The 22,045-nt window shown below is 40.0% G+C and overlaps 2 protein-coding genes across 2 annotated transcripts; both read left to right on the top strand.

Moving 5' to 3' along the window:
- The first annotated feature begins 1,581 nt into the window (after positions 1-1,581).
- LOC132884637 (CMRF35-like molecule 6) lies at positions 1,582-5,910 on the top strand. The gene is made up of 6 exons (XM_060918477.1): positions 1,582-1,687; positions 4,050-4,394; positions 4,691-4,797; positions 5,076-5,187; positions 5,507-5,559; positions 5,665-5,910. Exons 1-6 carry the CDS (start codon positions 1,582-1,584, stop codon positions 5,908-5,910), a joined length of 969 nt encoding a protein of 322 aa, XP_060774460.1.
- A 2,366-nt stretch (positions 5,911-8,276) lies between these two features.
- Positions 8,277-16,373, top strand: LOC132884636 (CMRF35-like molecule 6). The gene is made up of 3 exons (XM_060918476.1): positions 8,277-8,382; positions 14,806-15,150; positions 16,276-16,373. The coding sequence occupies exons 1-3, from the start codon at positions 8,277-8,279 to the stop codon at positions 16,371-16,373; spliced, it is 549 nt and encodes a 182-aa protein (XP_060774459.1).
- The last annotated feature ends 5,672 nt before the right edge of the window (positions 16,374-22,045 follow it).

Genomic DNA, 22,045 nt, shown 5'->3' with positions numbered 1-22,045 from the left:
AAATTGAAAATAAACAGAAAATTTTAGATTTTTGAAAATTCTAGAAGAAAAAAGGAAAGGTGCAACATCTCATATTAAGTATTCAAGATGAGGCACAATTTCAATCACCACTCTGGTGATGTATATATGAAGCTTTATAACCTGTTAATCAGACTGATAACTCTGTTGAAATAAAGTACACAGAATGAGGCCGATCCCAGTGAATAAATTTGAGCAATAAGTTGAGTAAAATATATTTTTTTAATAATCCACAAGAAGTCCGTCTGTATTCAATAATCACACTGTTTTTATCAAACAAAAATAATTTAAGCCTTATTCACAACACGCAGCATCATTAAAAAGGTGAACACACTTATCAGACTCACATGTAGTCATTATAGAAACACTGACACTAACCCTCACTCCATGCATGTACATTTCTTTGGATCAGCTTTCATATAGCAGGCAAATAAACACATTTAATACAGTGTCCAGGATAGGATCTATATAAACAGGTCATTTTTATGAGTGAATATTTGCATGCAAATATGGCTATTTAGAGCATTAAACAGATACAGGGACAGAAAGTGTCATTGTGTTACACCCCTAGTGTTCACAGATAGACAGCAAAGTTGTTATGCAGGAAACTGATCTAAGAATTTCAGATTATGTGAATATGTGATTGTGTTTTCCCAACACAGCACCAGGAATTTATACAATTCAGGCAAAGTTCTGCTCTCTTATTATTAAAATTTTAATCATCCATGGTGAATACTGTAGTGTTGGGTTTAAACTGTATCTTTCTTCCTCTGTGCCACACCTTGTGGTCGAGAGGGCAGTCGAGGCCTTCTGGCAGTAGATCAGTACACACTGACATGGAGTAATAAATATCCTCAGTAAAGTTAACACTGGAGCACTGAGAGGACAAATAACTGTTAATAAATGTTAATATTAAACACTCGTCCACCTTCATATGATTGTTACACACTGAAAATAATAAGAGGCTCATTTTTGTGTCAGTAATGTGAAAGCATTTGTATTGCGATGATGTAGTTCACATATTTCAGACACAAACTTGCTGCACAGCTCTTTCTCACAAGGCTACAAGAGGAAATAGGCGATCCAGCACTTTCTGATTAAGACACAGATCATTTACAGAGCAGGACAGAGACAGTAACAGTGTGTAACAGAACAGGAGCTTTAATATCTTTCTGAAGTGGAGTTGGTGTGTTGATCTGTGAGTGTGAACTCAGGATGAAGATCCTCCTCATCTTCACCCTCTGCCTGATCTCAGGTAAAGAAACGCACTTCAAAATAATCCTCACTATCAGCAGCAGTGTTACAGGAAGGAAGGTTTTGCTCAGATGGATGTTTGGTGTTTTGTTAGATGGAGGAACCTCCAAGAAAGTAACAGGATATTCAGGAGGAGGAGTCCTTATCAAGTGCAAGTATCATACAAAATACACAAAAAACCCAAAATATTTCTGTAAGGGTTCATCTCCAGGCTGTTCTGACCAAATAAAGACAGGAGATAAAAACGAGTGGGCAAATTCAGGAAGATTTTCACTGTTTGATGACACCAAATCAGCAGAGTTCAGGGTGATGATCAGACAGCTCACTGTACAGGACACTGGGACGTACCACTGTGGAGTTGATAGACGTGCAGCGAAAGACATTTATACATCGGTGGAACTGAAGGTCAAGGAAGGTGAGTCTCCCACCACTGCCTTCTGTTTATATCCACAAAGCTTCAGTGTTGTTAGCAAAGTACCAAGTCATCATACTTTATGAACTGAATTAGTATCTAATAGTATAATTTTACCATATTTTTATTCTTTATGTTTTTGTTCAAACCTTTTTCCTGGCTGAGAAACCAATCATTTTTCAGTGCATTTTAACTTTATTTCCTGACTATATTTAAAATATCAAATTAAATTCGAACCAACCTACAAACTGCCTATAGAAGCTTTGCACCATCATGTGACCCAATAGCAACAGTATCTACGCTGGCATGACAGGGGGCACGCTTGTAGTGCTTCATTCAGACGAGTTAGTTGTTATTGATCAGTATGGGAAGGTTTTGCTGTGTTTTTGTATATGCAAACTGTTTTGAATGAAACAAAGAAATCAGATTTTTTTTTTAATTTACCAAAAGTAATTCATCATCGGGGGAAAAAGTAGAGAAGGGAAAAGTGGGGAAAAAACATTCAGCAGGACTCGGTGTTGAACGGAGAAATCAAAAACTCTCTGGCATGCTCACTTCATTTCCAGGAAGATAAGAATTAAAAAAAAAATCATTTCACAACTGCAGTGCGGTTCTCATTCTTATACAATGAAGTGAACATGAGCCTCAACACAGCAGCTCAGCACAGCTTCACCTTCACTGAGACTTAAAGTCCATTTACTTTTGGGGATCCTTCAGAGTGCGTTGTGCATGCAGTTGGGACTCAGTCATTATGGGAAACACATGATACTTATTTGAGTGCAAGCATCATGTGAAGTCATTATTGCTGTCACAGTTGTTTCTAGCCATGTTTATGACTTTGCTTTCTGTGTCGTTTGTGTTTTGTTTTTGTAAATATCACGCCTGCTAATAAACACTCTTCCTGCACTTAGACCCATCTACTGCTGCATACCTGACAGAAGACTTCACAAAGTCTCTGTGAAAACAGCAGGCTGATTGCACTCAAATCAGCATCAGGTGTTTCCCATAATGACTGGGTCCCAAGCACAATGCACAACTGAAGGATCCCCGAATGTAAATGCACTTTAAGTCCCGGTGAAGGCGAGGCTGTGCCGAGGCTCATGTTCACTTCATTGTATAAGAATGAGTAGCGCACTGTAGTTGTGAAATTATTATTATTTTATATAATTCTTATCTTTCTGGAAATGAAGTGAACATACCAGAGGGTTTTTGACCTCTCCAAATGTTTTTTCCCTATTTTTTCCCTTCTACGTTTAGATATTTCTCTAGTTTTTCCCCGATGTACTTTTGGTAAATTAAAAAAATCTGATGTCTTTTTGTTTCATTCAAAACAGTTTGCACATCCAAAAGCACAGCAAAACCTTCCCATACTGATCAATAACCACTACCTCGTCTGAATGAAACACTACAAGCGTGCCCCGTCATGGCGGCGTAGATACCGTTGCAATGGGGTCACGTGACGGTGCAAAGCCTCTAGTGAACTTTCCTTCCCTGACTTCCTTGTATTTATTTCAGTTCATTCTTCATTTATCTTTGCAAGATTTTATTTTTATTAGCATGTGTGTTTCTGAGCATGTTTTCTTGACTGTTTTTTTTGTTTTGTTTTTTAACTTTTTGCTTCGACACTTAATTTTGTTTCTGATTGCCCTGTACTCTTCAGTTTGCCTGACATTTCACTCCTGCCTTTTTATGACCATCTGATTTCAATTGTCTTACTGTGACCAAACCTTTAGTAACTTTTCAGACAAATTGAATCATGTGCATCATCAGGAATTTGCCCATGAAAGATCATCTTGAACGAAAAATGTTTTTTTTCACTTGAACTCCACCATAAAATTTTAATAGTTATTTACAGTTTTATTTAATTGAGCAGGATTTGAACTTGTTTATAACAGGGGACTTGGTCTCTAGAGAAGTGAGTGCATATGCAGGGGGAGGAATCAACATCAAGTGCAGATATGAGGATGAATATAAAGACAAACCAAAATCTTTCTGTAAGAACGGAGCTGATCAGTGGTGTTTTAATCAAATAACAACAAAACTAAACAGTGAATGGTCACATGATGGCAGATTCTCAATTCATGACAACAGAAGTTCAGGATTCTTCAGTGTGTTTATCAGAGAGCTGATTACAGAGTACACTGGAACATACCGTATTCGTGTGCTGTTGTTGTGTCTGATGAAATAGAGACCTACACTGTAGTGAAGCTGAATGTAAGAGAAGGTGTGCAGCTATAATTGTGTGTTTTAGCAGAAGAAACATGCTGTGATTATATTTATATGTAAATTTACTGTCTATGTGTTGTTAATCAGAGCTAATACACACATACACATCTAAACTGATCAGATTGGTTGTGATTTGCAGATCTGTCCTATGAGAAGTCCATCAGTGAGACTGTTCATGTAGGAGGAGATTTGAACATCAGCTGTAAATACCCAGGATCCCTCAGGAGGGACCGCAAGTTCCTCTGCAAGAAGACACTGCAACAAGCTGCTTGTTCTTATAAAGAATCTGTTAAGGAAAGTAGAAAGTATGTAAATGAGGGGAAATTCTTCCTGTATGATGACAGAGCAAAACAAATCTTCACAATGATTATTAGAAATGTAACTGAGCAGGACTCTGGTGAATACTGGTGTGGAGCTGAAGCAGCCTGGACATCTGATCATGGATACAAGGTTTATTTCACACAGATCTACCTGAGAGTGACTGGTGAGTTTGTAGAGACATGCAGACACATTATATTGACTATTATGACACTGTCAGTGCACATCCTAACCAAGACTAGCCTGTGATATCACGATAATCCCAGGACAAAAAAATGTTTTTGCTTCAGTACTCTTCCTGTGCTTTATCAGATGTACAAACAGGAGTCAGTATTTCTGAAGTTCCACACATCCAAAATGTATATGGTGTTGCATCTGTACCACTTTCAGTCAGTTGCATCTGTACCACTTGATTTACTCCCTTTGTCATTCATTATCTAACTACACTTTTCACTGCTGTAGGTCCTCATGTCCCAGTTTCAACCTCGAAACCAACACAACCTTCATCATCACCGCCATCGCCATCATTACCGCCATCATCACCGCCATCACCACCACCATCATCGCAATTGCCAACATCACCATCATCATCATCATCATCACCATCGCCACCACCACCGCCATCATCACCATTGCCATCATCGTCATCACCATCATCATCACCACCATCACCATCAAAACCTTCACTTCGCACAAATAAACACAAGTCCTTGCCTACACCAGCTTCTCCTCCACCAGGTTCTTCTCAGATCCCCCTCACCCCCATAGTCTAGCTATATGACTTTGATGAATCTGATCCCTTATGAATGATCAGCATGTAGGTTAAAGTGACTGACTGTCTGTTCCTCTTCCAGGATTTCCAGCTTCCACTGTGATCCCTTTGTCTGTAATTCTGCTGCTGTTTCTGATTGGAATCTCATTCTTCTTTGTGATTGTACAAAGAAGACACAAGATGCGAGGTACCCACATACAAACACAACACATTCTCTAATGTTTAACACATTCAGTTTTGTGTGACCTGTTCATGGTACAGCAGGTACTATTGCTGCATCACAGTTTCAGTGTCCAGTATTCAATCCTGGCCTTGGGTTACTCTTTTGAATGTCCTACTAAACAAAAACATGCTTGTCGGTGGATATGTGATGCCTTGTAATGGACTAGTGTAAAGCATTTACTGGAAATGAATGATTCATAACTGATTCCAAAATCTAACTAAATCCAAAATTAAAAATGACAATTTATAACAATTACTGATGACTTGACTGCTGTTTTCAGCAGGTAGAGCTGCTACTGGCAGGAGCTCTATTGAAAGTTCAGGAAACGACCATGGGGTAAGTGTGTGTGTGTGTGTGTGTGTGTAAGTACCAAAGCTTATTGTCTGTTGCAAAAAAAGAAGTATGAAAACATTTATATTTTTTGTTTCCCTTTGCTCCCAGGTTCCTCTTGCTGTCTGTGAGTTTGAGGAGATGAAAGACACCAGACGACTTTCTGCCTCAGACGCTGGAACTTCCACAGTTTACTCTACTGCTCAGCTACCAACAATCTCCTCTGATCCTCAAACTATTGATACAAACAGAGAGTTACCCACAAGCTCCTGTGATTCTGCTGTTTATTCTACTGCTCAATTACCCACAATCCCCTCTGATCAGGACATCTGCTCCACAGCTCAGTTACCCACATGAGATAGGAAAGCCTATCTCGGCAGCACTGGAGATGAGGCAGGAATACAACCTCTGAGGAACACCAGCTCATCGTAGTCTCTGGAATTTTCTATAATTTTACAATAAGTTCAGATTGTAGATTTTAAAAAATGATCACAGATTGTGACTATATTCATCTTTGTATTTGACCCATTTTGAATAGTTATATGTATGTTTTGTATGTATGGAGTGCCGTATGTATTGTCTGTGTGGACTATGGTATGTTTTGCAAGAAATGCAGTATGTATTGTATGAATCGAGAATACATTTTACTGAATATAAGTGTATAATTTTAAGTTGTATCTTTACAGATCATGAGTGCTAGAAGAAAGAGAAAAGTAAAGACATTCATCTTAGCCTATCAGCTTGACTTGCTCACTTCCTTTCTTATTGTTCACACAATTGCCACCATCTTGCTTTCTCTGATCGTGACTACACTCATTATTACTGCTCTGCACACTGATCTCAGCCATCCTCATGCTCTGTCACAGTAAAGACACTGATTCAGTCATGGATTCTTTATCAGTTAAAGGAACACAATGTATTTTTACCATTTAGAATGTTTTTTTTTTTTTTAATGTCGCGTTAATTAAGCACTGTTCAGTTTTGGTGTTATTGGCAGGATGCTCCACAATAAACTTTGAAACTTTCTCAAGTGCATCGCAGTAAGTGATCATCTCGGGCCAGTATTTAAACCAACATATGAGATTATTAAATGCATACAGTTAGAATATAAAAGTCTGAGACCATGCTGAAAATCCAGTTTAAAAAAATTGAAAATAAACAGAAAATTTTAGAATTTTGAAAATTCTAAAAGAAAAAAGGAAAGGTGCAACATCTAATATTGAGTTAAGTATTCAAGATGAGGCACAATTTCAATCACCACACTGGTGATGTTTATATGGAGCTTTATAACCTGTTAATCAGACTGATAACTCTGTTGAAATAAAGTACACAGAATGAGGCCGATCCCAGTGAATAAATCTGAGCAATAAGTTGAGTAATATATATTTTTTAATAATCCATAAGAAGTCCCTCTGCGTTCAATAATCACACTGTTTTTCTCAAACAAAAATAATTTAAACCTTATTCACAACACGCAGCATGATTAAAAAGGTGAACACATCAGACTCACATGTAGTCATTATAGAAACACTGACACTAAGCCTCACTCCATGCATGTACATTTCTTTGGATCAGCTTTCATATAGCAGGCAAATAAACACATTATACAGTGTCCAGGATAGGATCTATAAACAGGTCATTTTTATGAGTGAATATTTGCATGCAAATATGGCTATTTAGGGCATTAAACAGATACAGGGACAGAAAGTGTCATTGTGTTACACCCCAAGCGTTCACATAGATAGGCAGCAAAGGTGTTATGCAGGAAACTGATCTAAGAATTTCAGATTATGTGAATATGTGATTGTGTTTTCCCAACGCAGCACCAGGAATTTCTACAATTCAGACAAAGTTCTGCTCTCTGATTATTAAAATTTTAATCATCCATGGTGAATACTGTAGTGTTAGGTTTAAACTATATCTTTCTTCCTGTGTGTCACACCTTGTGGTCTAGAGGGCAGTCGAGGTCTTCTGGCAGTAGATCAGTACACACTGACATGGAGTAACAAATATCCTCAGTAAAGTTAATACTGGAGCACTGAGAGGAAAAATAACTGTTCATAAATGTTAATATTAAACACTCGTCCACCTTCATATGATTGTTACACACTGAAAATAATAAGAGTTTCATTTTTTGTGTCAGTAATGTGAAAGCATTTGTATTGCGATGATGTAGTTCACATATTTCAGACACAAACTTGCTGCACAGCTCTTTCTCACAAGGCTACAAGAGGAAGTGGGCGATCCAGCACTTTCTGGTTAAGACAGATCATTTGCAGAGCAGGACAGAGACAGTAACAGTGTGTAACAGAACAGGAGCTTTAATATCTTTCTGAAGTGGAGTTGGTATGTTGATCTGCAAGTGTGAACTCAGGATGAAGATCCTCCTCATCTTCACCCTCTGCCTGATCTCAGGTAAAGAAACGCACTTCAAAATAATCCTCACTATCAGCAGCAGTGTTACAGGAAGGAAGGTTTTGCTCAGATGGATGTTTGGTGTTTTGTTAGATGGAGGAGCCTCCAAGAAAGTAACAGGATATTCAGGAGGAGGAGTCCTTATCAAGTGCAAGTATCATACAGAATACACACAAAACCCAAAATATTTCTGTAAGGGTTCATCTCCAGGCTGTTCTGACCAAATAAAGACAGGAGATAAAAACGAGTGGGTAAATTCAGGAAGATTCTCACTGTTTGATGACAGCAAATCAGCAGAGTTCAGGGTGATGATCAGAGAGCTCACTGTACAGGACACTGGGACGTACCAGTGTGGAGTTGATAGACGTGCAGCGAAAGACATTTATACATCGGTGGAACTGAAGGTCAAGGAAGGTGAGTCTCCCACCACTGCCTTCTGTTTATATCCACAAAGCTTCAGTGTCATTAGCAAAGTACCAAGTCATCATACTTTATGAACCGAATTACTATCTAATAGTATAATTTTACCATATTTTTATTCTTTATGTTTTTGTTCAAACCTTTTTCCTAGCTGAGAAACCCGTCATCTTTCAGTGCATTTTAAATTTATTTCCTGACTATATTTAAAATATCAAATTAAATTCAAATCAACCTACAAACTGCCTATAGAAGCTTTGCACCGCCACATGACCCAATAGCAACAGTATCTACACTGGCATGACGGGGGCACGCTTGTAGTGCTTCATTCAGACGAGTTAGTTGTTATTGATCAGTATGGGAAGGTTTTGCTGTGTTTTTGTATATGCAAATTGTTTTGAATGAAACAAAGAAATCAGATTTTTTTTAAATTTACCAAAAGTAATTCATCAGCGGCTGAAAAAGTAGGGAATGGAAAAGTGGGGAAAAAACATTCAGCGGGACTCGGTGTTGAACGGAGAGATCAAAAACCCTCTGGCATGCTCACTTCATTTCCAGGAAGATAAGAATTTAAAAAAATTCATTTCACAACTGCAGTGCGGTTCTCATTCTTATACAATGAAGTGAACATGAGCCTCAACACAGCAGCTCAGCACAGCTTCACCTTCACTGAGACTTAAAGTCCATTTACTTTTGGGGATCCTTCAGAGTGCATTGTGCATGCACTTGGGACCCAGTCATTATGGGAAACACATGATATTTATTTGAGTGCAAGCAGCATGTGAAGTATTATCATTATCGCTGTCACGGTTGTTTCTAGCCATGCTTATGACTTTGCTTTCGGTCTCGTTTGTGTTTTGTTTTTGTAAATATCACGCCTGCTAATAAACACTCTTCCTGCACTTAGACCCGTCTACTGCTGCATACCTGACAAAAGACTTCACAAAGTCTCTGTAAAAACAGCGGGCTGATTGCACTCAAATCAGCATCAGGTGTTTCCCATAATGACTGGGTCCCAAGCACAATGCACAATGCACTCTGAAGGATCCCCGAATGTAAATGCACTTTAAGTCCCGTTGAAGGTGAGGCTGTGCCGAGGCTCATGTTCACTTCATTGTATAAGAATGAGTACCGCACTGTAGTTGTGAAATTATTATTATTTTACAACCCCGATTCCAAAAAAGTTGGGACAAAGTACAAATTGTAAATAAAAACGGAATGCAATAATTTACAAATCTCAAAAACTGATATTGTATTCACAATAGAACATAGACAACATATCAAATGTTGAAAGTGAGACATTTTGAAATTTCATGCCAAATATTGGCTCATTTGAAATTTCATGACAGCAACACATCTCAAAAAAGTTGGGACAGGGGCAATAAGAGGCTGGAAAAGTTAAAGGTACAAAAAAGGAACAGCTGGAGGACCAAATTGCAACTCATTAGGTCAATTGGCAATAGGTTATTAACATGACTGGGTATAAAAAGAGCATCTTGGAGTGGCAGCGGCTCTCAGAAGTAAAGATGGGAAGAGGATCACCAATCCCCCTAATTCTGCGCCGACAAATAGTGGAGCAATATCAGAAAAGAGTTTGACAGTGCAAAATTGCAAAGAGTTTGAACATATCATCATCTACAGTGCATAATATCGTCAAAAGATTCAGAGAATCTGGAAGAATCTCTGTGCGTAAGGGTCAAGGCCGGAAAACCATACTGGGTGCCCGTGATCTTTGGGCCCTTAGATGGCACTGCATCACATACAGGCATGCTTCTGTATTGGAAATCACAAAATGGGCTCAGGAATATTTCCAGAGAACATTATCTGTGAACACAATTCACCGTGCCATCCGCCGTTGCCAGCTAAAACTCTATAGTTCAAAGAAGAAGCCGTATCTAAACATGATCCAGAAGCGCAGATGTCTTCTCTGGGCCAAGGCTCATTTAAAATGGACTGTGGCAAAGTGGAAAACTGTTCTGTGGTCAGATGAATCAAAATTTGAAGTTCTTTATGGAAATCAGGGACGCCGTGTCATTCGGACTAAAGAGGAGAAGGATGACCCAAGTTGTTATCAGTGCTCAGTTCAGAAGCCTGCATCTCTGATGGTATGGGGTTGCATAAGTGCATGTGGCATGGGCAGCTTACACATCTGGAAAGACACCATCAATGCTGAAAGGTATATCCAGGTTCTAGAGCAACATATGCTCTCATCCAGACGACGTCTCTTTAGGGGAAGACCTTGCATTTTCCAACATGACAATGCCAAACCACATACTGCATCAATTACAGCATCATGGCTGTGTAGAAGAAGGGTCCGGGTACTGAACTGGCCAGCCTGCAGTCCAGATCTTTCACCCATAGAAAATATTTGGCTCATCATAAAACGGAAGATACGACAAAAAAGACCTAAGACAGTTGAGCAACTAGAATCCTACATTAGACAAGAATGGGTTAACATTCCTATCCCTAAACTTGAGCAACTTGTCTCCTCAGTCCCCAGACGTTTACAGACTGTTGTAAAGAGAAAAGGGGGTGTCTCACAGTGGTAAACATGGCCTTGTCCCAACTTTTTTGAGATGCGTTGTTGTCATGAAATTTAAAATCACCTCATTTTTCTCTTTAAATGATACATTTTCTCAGTTTAAACATTTGATATGTCATCTATGTTCTATTCTGAATAAAATATGGAATTTTGAAACTTCCACATCATTGCATTCCGTTTTTATTTACAATTTGTACTTTGTCCCAACTTTTTTGGAATCGGGGTTGTATATAATTCTTATCTTTCTGGAAATGAAGTGAACATACCAGAGGGTTTTTGACCTCTCCAAATGTTTTTTCCCCTTCTACGTTTAGATATTTCTCTAGTTTTCCCCCCCAATTGTCAAGGACCAGACAGGAGAGGAGAAAAAATGCATTCAAAACACAGTTTAATAATAACAACAGGGGAAAAGAGAGTTGGGAGAACTGAGAGGCAGGGATGGCTGGTGGGAGCATGGTGGCAACATCTGAGGTCTCCCATCCAAGTACTGACCAGGCCCAACCCTGCTTAGCAGCTGAGCTCAGCCAGGATCAGGCATTGTCAGAGAAGTGTGGCTGTAGGCTAATAGTGCTTGGGTTTCAGGCAGTCTCCCAGCAGTAGTCCCTCAGCAGGCTGGAGTTAGTGAGCAGGCTGGAACACAGAGTCACAGATCAGATAGCAAGATAGGGGACAGAAATGCAGGGTCAGGTTACCGGGGCTGAAGAGTAGGGCTCCAGGCAGGGCTGCTCACACCGGGCTGATGGAGAGGCAGGCGAGCAGCAGGGCTGGGCAAGCTGGAGATCAGGCGAAGGTACAGGAGAGGCAGGCAAGAGGCAGAGTCAACAGGACAGAAGGCAGATCAGGTTACCGGGGCTGGAGAGCAGACAGAGTCAGATGGAACAGAATATCGTCAGGAGTCAGAGTAGTAGGAACACAGAGCAGGTTATCACGGTGGAAGTTGCAGACGATCTGACACTGAGGCTTGGGAGAACTGCAGCTTAAATACACACAGGGGGGAAGCAGGTGATCGGCAACAGCCAATGACAGTCACTGAAAGTTAATAAGAGGAAGTGAGAGCGGGCGTGGCCGGTAATGCTGAGTGGAGATGTTACCTGAAGAGAGAAGCCCACAGGTAGGACCATGACACCGATGATGAAGTACTTTTGATGAATTAAAAAAACCTGATGTCTTTTTGTTTTGTTCAAAACAGTGTGCACATCCAAAAGCACAGCAAAACCTTCCCATACTGATCAATAACCACTACCTCGTCTGAATGAAACACTACAAGCGTGCCCCGTCATGCCCTCTGGCATGCTCACTTCATTTCCAGGAAGATAAGAATTTAAAAAAATTCATTTCACAACTGCAGTGCGGTTCTCATTCTTATACAATGAAGTGAACATGAGGCTCAACACAGCAGCTCAGCACAGCTTCACCTTCACCGAGACTTAAAGTCCATTTACTTTTGGGGATCCTTCAGAGTGCGTTGTGCATGCACTTGGGACCCAGTCATTATGGGAAACACATGATACTTATTTGAGTGCAAGCAGCATGTGAAGTATTATCATTATCGCTGTCACGGTTGTTTCTATGACTTTGCTTTCTGTGTCATTTGTGTTTTGTTTTTGTAAATATCACACCTGCTAATAAACACTCTTCCTGCACTTAGACCCGTCTACTGCTGCATACCTGACAGAAGACTTCACAAAGTCTCTGTGAAAACAGCGGGCTGATTGCACTCAAATCAGCATCAGGTGTTTCCCATAATGACTGGGTCCCAAGCACAATGCACAACTGAAGGATCCCCGAATGTAAATGCACTTTAAGTCCCGGTGAAGGTGAGGCTGTGCCGAGGCTCATGTTCACTTCATTGTATAAGAATGAGTACCACACTGTAGTTGTGAAATTATTATTATTTTATATAATTCTTATCTTTCTGGAAATGAAGTGAACATACCAGAGGGTTTTTGACCTCTCCAAATGTTTTTCCCTATTTTTTCCCTTCTACATTTAGATATTTCTCTAGTTTTTCCCCTGATGATGAAGTACTTTTGGTGAATTAAAAAAAATCTGATGTCTTTTTGTTTCGTTCAAAACAGTTTACACATCCAAAAGCACAGCAAAACCTTCCCATACTGATCAATAACCACTACCTCATCTGAATGAAACACTACAAGCGTGCCCCCTGTAATGGCGGCGTAGTTACCTTTGCAATGGGGTCATGTGACGGTGCAAAGCCTCTAGTGAACTTTCCTTCACTGACTTCCTTGTATTTATTTCAGTTCATTCTTCATTTATCTTTGCAAGATTTTATTTTTATTAGCGTGTGTGTTTCTGAGCATGTTTTCTTGACTCATTATTTGTTTTGTTTGTTTGTTTTTTAACTTTTTGCTTCGACACTTCATTTGTTTCTGATTGCCCTGTACTCTTCAGTTTGCCTGACATTTCACTCCTGCCTTTTTATGACCATCTGATTTCAATTGTCTCACTGTGACCAAACCTTTAGTAACTTCTCATCTCATCTCATTATCTCTAGCCGCTTTATCCTTCTACAGGGTCGCAGGCAAGCTGGAGCCTATCCCAGCTGACTATGGGCGAAAGGCGGGGTACACCCTGGACAAGTCGCCAGGTCATCACAGGGCTGACGCATAGACACAGACAACCATTCACACTCACATTCACACCTACAGTCAATTTAGAGTCACCAGTTAACCTAACCTGCATGTCTTTGGACTGTGGGGGAAACCGGAGCACCCGGAGGAAACCCACGCGGACACGGGGAGAACATGCAAACTCCACACAGAAAGGCCCTCGCCGGCCCCGGGGCTCGAACCTGGACCTTCTTGCTGTGAGGCGACAGCGCTAACCACTACACCACCGTGCCGCCCCACCTTTAGTAACTTTTCATACAAATTGAATAATGTTTGTAGTCAGGAATTTGCCAATGAGACATCATCTTGAAAGAAAAATATTTTTTCCTCATTTGAACTCCACCATAAAATGTTAATAGTTATTTACAGTTTTATTTAATTGAGCAGGATTTGAACTTGTTTATAACAGGGGACTTGGTCTCTAGAGAAGTGAGAGCATATGCAGGGGGAGGAATCAACATCAAGTGCAGATATGAGGATGAATATAAAGACAAACCAAAATCTTTCTGTAAGAACGGAGCTGATCAGTGGTGTTTTAATCAAATAACAACAAAACTAAACAGTGAATGGTCACATGATGGCAGATTCTCAATTCATGACAACAGAAGTTCAGGATTCTTCAGTGTGTTTATCAGAGAGCTGATTACAGAGGGGCGGCACGGTGGTGTAGTGGTTAGCGCTGTCGCCTTACAGCAAGAAGGTCCTGGGTTCGAGCCCCGGGGCCGGCGAGGGCCTTTCTGCGTGGAGTTTGCATGTTCTCCCCGTGTCCGCGTGGGTTTCCTCCGGGTGCTCCGGTTTCCCCCACAGTCCAAAGACATGCAGGTTAGGTTAACTGGTGACTCTAAATTGACTGTAGGTGTGAATGGTTGTCTGTGTCTATGTGTCAGCCCTGTGATGACCTGGTGACTTGTCCAGGGTGTACCCCGCCTTTCGCCCGTAGTCAGCTGGGATAGGCTCCAGCTTGCCTGCGACCCTGTAGAAGGATAAAGCGGCTAGAGATAATGAGATGAGATGAGATTATGGAGGACACTGGAACATATTCGTGTGCTGTTGTTGTGTCTGATGAAATAGAGACCTACACTGTAGTGAAGCTGAATGTAAGAGAAGGTGAGCAGCTATAATTGTGTGTTTTAGCAGAAGAAACATGCTGTGATTATATTTATATGTAAATTTACTGTCTACATGTTGTTAATCAGAGCTAATTCACACATACACATCTAAACTGATCAGATTGGTTGTGATTTGCAGATCTGTCCTATGAGAAGTCCATCAATGAGACTGTTCATGTTGGAGGAGATTTGAACATCAGCTGTAAATACCCAGGATCCCTCAGGAGTGACCCCAAGTTCCTCTGCAAGAAGAGGCTGCAACAATCTGCTTGTTTTTATAAAGAATCTGTTAAAGAAAGTAGAAAGTATGTAAATGAGGGGAAATTCTCCCTGCATGATGACAGAGCAAAACAAATCTTCACTGTGATTATTAGAAATGTGACTGAGCAGGACTCTGGTGAATACTGGTGTGGAGCTGACGCAGCCTTGACATCTGATCATGGATACAAGGTTTATTTGACACAGATTAACCTGAGAGCTACTGGTGAGTTTATAGAGACATGCAGACACATTATACTGACTATTTTGACACTACAGAGACAGTGCATATCATCACCAAGACTAACCTATGATATAATGATGTTATAACAATAATCCCAGAGCAATTTTTTTTTTTGCTTCAGTACTCTTCCTGTGCTTTCTCAGATGTACAAACAGCAGTCAGTATTTCTGAAGTTCCACACATTCAAAATGTATACGGAATAGTGTTGCATCTGTACTACTATCAGTCATATACTTGATTTACTCATTTTGTCATTCATTATCTAACTTTTCACTGCTTTAGAGCCACGTGTTCCAGTTTCAACCCATAAACCAACACAACCTTCATCAGCACCATCCACACCTCCACTTCTCACAAACAAACACAAGTCCTGGCCTACACCAGCTTCTCGTCCACCAGGTTCTGCTCAGATCCCTTTCACCCCCATAGTCTAGCTACATGACTCTGATGAATCTGATCCCTTATGAATGATCAGTATGTAGGTTAAAGTGACTGACTGTCTGTTCCTCTTCCAGGATTTTCAGTTTCCACTGTGATCCTTTTGTCTGGAATTCTGCTGCTGTTTCTGATTGGAATCTCATTTGTCTTTGTGATTGTACAAAGAAGACACAAGATGCGAGGTACCCATATACAAACACAACACATTCTCTAATGTTTAACACATTCACTTTAGTGTGACCTGTTCATGATACAGCAGGTATTATTGCTGCATCACAGTTTCAGTGTCCCGCATTCAATCCTGGCCTTGGGTTACTCTTTTGAATGTCCTACTAAACAAAAACATGCTTGTTGGTGGATATGTGACGCCCTGTAATGGACTAGTGTAAAGTATTTACTGGAAATTAATGATTCATAACTGATTCCAAAATCTAACTAAATCCAAAATTAAAAATATGACAATTACTGATGACTTGAGTGCTGTTTTCAGCAGGTTGAGCTGCTACTGGCAGGAGTTCGATCGAAAGTTCAGGAAACGACCATGGGGTAAGATAGAGAGAGCGAGAGAGTGTGTGTGTGTGTGTGTGTGTGTGTAAGTACCAAAGCTTATTGTCTATTGCAAAAAAAAGTGTGAAAACATTTATATTTTTTGTTTCCCTTTGCTCCCAGGTTCCTCTTACTGTCCGAGTTTGAGGAGATTAAAGACACCTCATGACTTTCTGCCTCAGACGCTGGAACTTCCACAGTTTAACTCTTCTGCTCAATGACTGATGATCTCCTCTGATCCTCAAACTATTGATACAAACACAGAGTTACCCACAAGCCTCTGTGATTCTGCTGTTTATTCTACTGCTCAATTACCCACAATCCCCTCTGATCAGGACATCTACTCCACAGCTCAGTTACCCACATGAGATAGGAAAGCCTATCTCGGCAGCACTGGAGATGAGGCAGGAATACAACCTCTGAGGAACACCAGCCCATCGTAGTCTCTGGAATTTTCTATAATTTTACAATAAGTTCAGATTGTAGATTTTAAAAAATGATCACAGATTGTGACTATATTCATCTTTGTATTTTATCCATTTTGAATAGCTATATGTATGTGTTGTATGTATAGAGTGCCGTATGTATTGTCTGTGTGGACTATGGTATGTTTTGCAAGAAATGCAGTATGTATTGTATGTATGGAGAATGTATTATGCTGAATATATGAGTATGATTTTAAGTTGTATCTTTACAGATCGTGAGTGCGAGAAGAAAGAGACATGTAAAGACATTCATCTTAGCCTATCTTAACCCCAAAGTCTCAACACCAGCTTGACTTGCTCACTTCCCTTCTTATTTTTCGCGTGATTGCCACCATCTTGCTTTCTCTGATAGTGACTACACTCATTATTACTGCTCTGCACACTGATCTCAGCCATCCTCAGGCTCTCTGTCGCAGTAAAAACACTGATTCAGTCATGGATTCTTTATCAGTTCAAGGAGCACAGTGTGTTTTTTATCATTAAGAATGATTTTTTAATGTAGCGTTAATTAAGCACTGTTCAGTTTTGATGTTATTGGCAGGATGTTCCACAATAAACTAAGAAACTTTCTCAAGTGCATCACACTAATGCCGCTTTTCCACTACCAACGCGGCTGAGTTGGGCTGAGCCGTGCGGTGCTGAGTTGGGCTGAGTCGAGCTGAGTGGGGCTGTTGGAGTTCGATTTCGACTACAACTGTGCTGAACCGTGCTGGCTGGAAGTGGGTGGACACATTGGGTGGACACATTGGGTGGAGTTAGCAAAAGTGGGTGGACGTCACGTGATGTCGTTAGGCGGCACAAACAGTGACATCAGTGATCTTTTAAGCGGTAGTCTCACAACCCAGAGAGTAAACAATAAACATGGAGGACATGGAGTCGTTAGTGTTGCTGGTCTTGGTGCTGTGGCTTGTTGTCACCGACAACGCCAACAGATACTGGCAAGAGCGTAAAGATGAGGCGAGGCGCATAAGGCTTCATAATTCTCGTAATTCGTAATTCTTCTTCTTCCGGGTTTACGGTGTTTACAGATCCCAGCGTGCTCGCGGGGCCTGTGTGGGCGTGTGAGGACACTCCTCCTCACCAATCAGTGCACAGGGGAGTGTCTCCTCACGCCCCTAGCCCCACTCGGCTCGGTTTGGCTTGCTTCAGCCCCACTCCAAAACCGTGCTAGTTTTGGGTGCTAAGTAAGGCTGAAGCGAGCTGAGTCGTGCTGCTCTGAGGTAGTCGAAACGCGAGCTGTGTCGGGCTGAAGTGAGCTGAAGTGAGCTGAAAAAGGGTAGTGGAAAAGGGCCATTAGTGATCATTTTTGGCCAGTATTTAAACCAATATATGAGATGATTAAGTGCATACAGTTAGAATATAAAAGTCTGAGACCTCATTGAAAATCCAGTTAAAATTTTTTTTGAAAATAAACAATTTTAGAATTTTGAAAATTCTAAAAGAAAAAAGGAAAAGTGCAACATCTAATACTGCCTTCAGTATTCAAGATGAGGCACAATTTCTAGGTCACAATGCTAAAGGATCCTCTAGATGGGAGTATTGATCCTCATATTTGTAGAATTAACCTCTTTAAGCTGTATTTCACTGGGTATCCAAGATTTAAGCAAAGATCTTAAAATCCCCTACCCATAGTTTACTAAACACTTGGTTGATTTTACAGTAGAATGGGTTTTTTTATTTTATTTTTTATTATTTTTTTAATCAGCAACTAAAATAGCAAACATATGAAGTTATGAGAGTGAGGAATCCAATTCTGGCCCAGACAACAAAACTTTTTTGAGGGTTTAATAGTGAATCAACTTGTATTTCATTTTAAAACTGATTTTGGGTTTTGGACACTACTGAGATTGAAAAAGCTAGATACAAAAATAGATGCAGAAGCATGAAGTACAGGATCAAGATTGAGGTGAAAATGACAAAATAGTGAACAATTCCAGCTCAGTATTGAAATGAATCCACCACACTGGTGATGTTTACATGGAGCTTTATAACCAGTTAATCAGACTGATAACTCTGATGGAATAAAGTACACAGAATGAGGCCAATCGCAGTGAATAAATTTGAGCAATAAGTTGAGTAATATATTTTTAATAATCCACGAAAAGTCCCTCTGCATTCAATAATCACACTGCTTTTCTCAAACAAAAATAATTTAAACCTTATTCACAACACGCAGCATCATTAAAAAGGTGAACACACATCAGACTCACATGTAGTCATTAGAGAAAAACTGACACTAAACCTCACTCCATACACGTACATTTCTTTGGATCAGCTTTCATATAGCAGGCAAAAAATTAAAAATTAAAAATAAATAAAAAATAAACATTTTATACAGTGTCGAGGATAGGATCTATATAAACAGGTCATTTGTATGAATGAATGAGTGAATATTTGCTTGCAAATATGGCTATTTAGAGCATTAAACAGATACAGGGACAGAAAGTGTCATTGTGTTACACCCCTAGTGTTCACAGATAGACAGCAAAGTTGTTATGCAGGAAACTGATCTAAGAATTTCAGAATATGTGATTGTGTTTTCCCAACGCAGCACCAGGAATTTCTACAATTCAGACAAAGTTCTGCTCTCTGACTATTAAAATTTTAATCATCCATGGTGAATACTGTAGTGCTGGGTTTAAATTGCATCTTTCTTCCTGTGTGTCACACCTTGTGGTCTAGAGGGCAGTCGAGGCCTTCTGGCAGTAGATCAGTACACACTGACATGGAGTAATAAATATCCTCAGTAAAGTTAACACTGGAGCACTGAGAGGAAAAATAACTGTTCATAAATGTTAATATTAGACACTCGTCCACCTTCATATGCTTGTTTACACACTGAAAATAATAAGAGGCTCATTTTTGTGTCAGTAATGTGAAAGCATTTGTATTGTGCTGATGTATTTCACACATATATTTCAGACACAAACTTGCTGCACAGCTCTTTCTCACAAGGCTACAAGAGGAAATGGGCGATACAACACTTTCTGGTTAAGACACAGATCATTTACAGAGCAGGACAGAGACAGTAACAGTGTGTAACACAACAGGATCTTTAATATCTTTCTGAAGTGGAGTTGGTGTGGTGATCTGTGAGTGTGAACTCAGGATGAAGATCCTCCTCATCTTCACCCTCTGTCTGATCTCAGGTAAAGAAACGCACTTCAAAATAATCCTCACTATCAGCAGCAGTGTTACAGGAAGGAAGGTTTTGCTCAGATGGATGTTTGGTGTTTTGTTAGATGGAGGAGCCTCCAAGAAAGTAACAGGATATTCAGGAGGAGGAGTCCTTATCAAGTGCAAGTATCATACAGAATACACACAAAACCCAAAATATTTCTGTAAGGGTTCATCTCCAGGCTGTTCTGACCAAATAAAGACAGGAGATAAAAACAAGTGGGTAAATTCAGGAAAATTCTCACTGTTTGATGACACCAAATCAGCAGAGTTCAGGGTGATGATCAGAGAGCTCAATGTACAGGACACTGGGATGTACCACTGTGGAGTTGATAAACCTGTAAAGATAAACATTTATCCATCGGTGGAACTGAAGGTCAAGGAAGGTGAGTCTCCCACCACTTCCTTCTGTTTATATCCATAAAGCTTCAGTGTTGTTAGCAAACAAAGAACCAAATACTTTATGAACCAACTTACTATATGTAACAGTTCCCACTAAGAGCTTCAACTAATCCAAAATGCAGCAGCAAGGGTTCTTACAAGAACAAAAAGTGTAGTCCATATCACTCCAATCGTAAGGTCTCTGCACTGGCTCCCAGTGAGCTATAGAATTGACTTTAAGGCATTACTTCTATTTAAAACATTAAATGGGATGGGACCCAGCTACCTACTGGATATGTTTCAATTATATGCACCAACTAGGTCTCTAAGATCACAGGAGAAAAACTTGCTAGTAATACCAGCTGTCAAAAGTGTGGTGAAGCAGCCTTTAGTTGCTATGCTGCTAAGCTTTGGAACCAACTTCCAAATGATATCAAAAATGCTCCTACTGTTAGTTTTAAATCCAGGCTCAAGACAAAGCTGTTTTCAGATGCTTTCACTTGATTAATTTTTACCTAAAGTGTAATTAATTTCCTTTAACATAATTTATTTTAATTTTGATTTTAATGATTTTACTTTAATTCTTTATTTTAATTTCTTTTTAATTTTGGATTTTAACGATTTCACTTTTACTTTAATTCTTTGTTACTGTTTTATGCTTTTATTTTTTTGTGAAGCACATTGAATTGCCTGTGTGTATGAAATGCGCTATACCAGTGATTCTCAAACTGTGGTACGCGTACCACTAGTGGTACGCGGGCTCCATTCTAGTGGTATGCCAAAGAATCACTTAATTAAATATAAATAAAATTTAAAAAATAAAATAAAACGTGAAATACTATCCATAATATCCGAATGGATGAAAATATCTTATCAACCGATGACAAGAAAATGAAAGGAGATACAAATTAAGTTAATAATTTTAAAAAGTTTGCAAGTGCTTCTGGGTAGCCATACGTAGCATACGTATGCATTCCCGCCGGTTCCGCTGACAGACGGTTATCCACCATTGGTAGACTAGGCTGTGATGGGAAAAGGTGGAGGTGGCTTTGCTAATTATGACGAGTACGACAAAATTACTGTCGTGGCTTAAATCCACGAATGGGAGCGTGGATCAGGAGAGAGGGAGAACTGAAGAGGACGTGTGTGAGCCGAGCGCGGATGCTAACGACAGTGGCAAAACCAGCCCCAGAACTGCTAGCAAACGGCAGAAACCAGTAAGGAGGAAGTTTGACGAAAAATACATAAAACTGTGATTCATTTGGAGCGGGACAGAGGAGCTGCCCAGGCTGCAGTGTGTTGTATGCGGGGACGTTCTGAGCAATGAGTCCATGAAACCATCGCATCTCAAACGGCATCTTGCAACCAAACACACAGCACTAAAGGACAAACCAATGGATTTTTTTTACGCAAACGTGATGAACTGAAGCAGTCCAAGTCCACCATTCTGTCCTATGGTACACCTGTAGCCAAAGCACAGGAAGCTTCATATCGTGCCAGCCTCCTGATCGCCAGAGCCGGTAAGCCACACACAATCGGGGAACTGCTGTGTTTACCATTAGCCAAAGAGATGACACGTATCATGTGTGGAGAGAAAGCTGCCAGAGAGTTAAACTTGGTGCCGCTTTCAAATGACACCGTGTCAAGGAGAATAAATGACATGGCTGACGATGTTAAAAAGACACTGATTGAGCGCATTAAGAACAGTAAATATTTTACCATACAGCTTGATGAGACTACAGATGTTGCAGATTTGGCCAATTTATTTGATTCATTATTTAAGTACAGTGTTTTATTTTCCTATATTTAAACACAGTGTTACTGTTCAAAGTACTGTGTGTAATGTTACA

Source organism: Neoarius graeffei, chromosome 4 (genome assembly GCF_027579695.1).
Source record: "Neoarius graeffei isolate fNeoGra1 chromosome 4, fNeoGra1.pri, whole genome shotgun sequence".
Classification (NCBI taxonomy): domain Eukaryota; kingdom Metazoa; phylum Chordata; class Actinopteri; order Siluriformes; family Ariidae; genus Neoarius; species Neoarius graeffei.
This window is presented reverse-complemented; position numbering and strand designations above follow the sequence as displayed.

What these genes read in the sequence shown, in the direction of transcription:
- LOC132884637 (XM_060918477.1), top strand. Translation starts at nt 1,582, where the DNA reads ATGATCAGACAGCTCACTGTACAGGACACTGGGACGTACCACTGTGGA. An exon ending in CACCACCACCATCATCGCAA is followed by an intron (nt 4,798 to 5,075) that starts TTGCCAACATCA and finishes CTGTCTGTTCCT; the next exon opens with CTTCCAGGATTTCCAGCTTC. An exon ending in AAGAAGACACAAGATGCGAG is followed by an intron (nt 5,188 to 5,506) that starts GTACCCACATAC and finishes TGTTTTCAGCAG; the next exon opens with GTAGAGCTGCTACTGGCAGG.
- LOC132884636 (XM_060918476.1), top strand. Translation starts at nt 8,277, where the DNA reads ATGATCAGAGAGCTCACTGTACAGGACACTGGGACGTACCAGTGTGGA. An exon ending in GGAACTGAAGGTCAAGGAAG is followed by an intron (nt 8,383 to 14,805) that starts GTGAGTCTCCCA and finishes TGTGATTTGCAG; the next exon opens with ATCTGTCCTATGAGAAGTCC. An exon ending in GATTAACCTGAGAGCTACTG is followed by an intron (nt 15,151 to 16,275) that starts GTGAGTTTATAG and finishes CTTTGCTCCCAG; the next exon opens with GTTCCTCTTACTGTCCGAGT.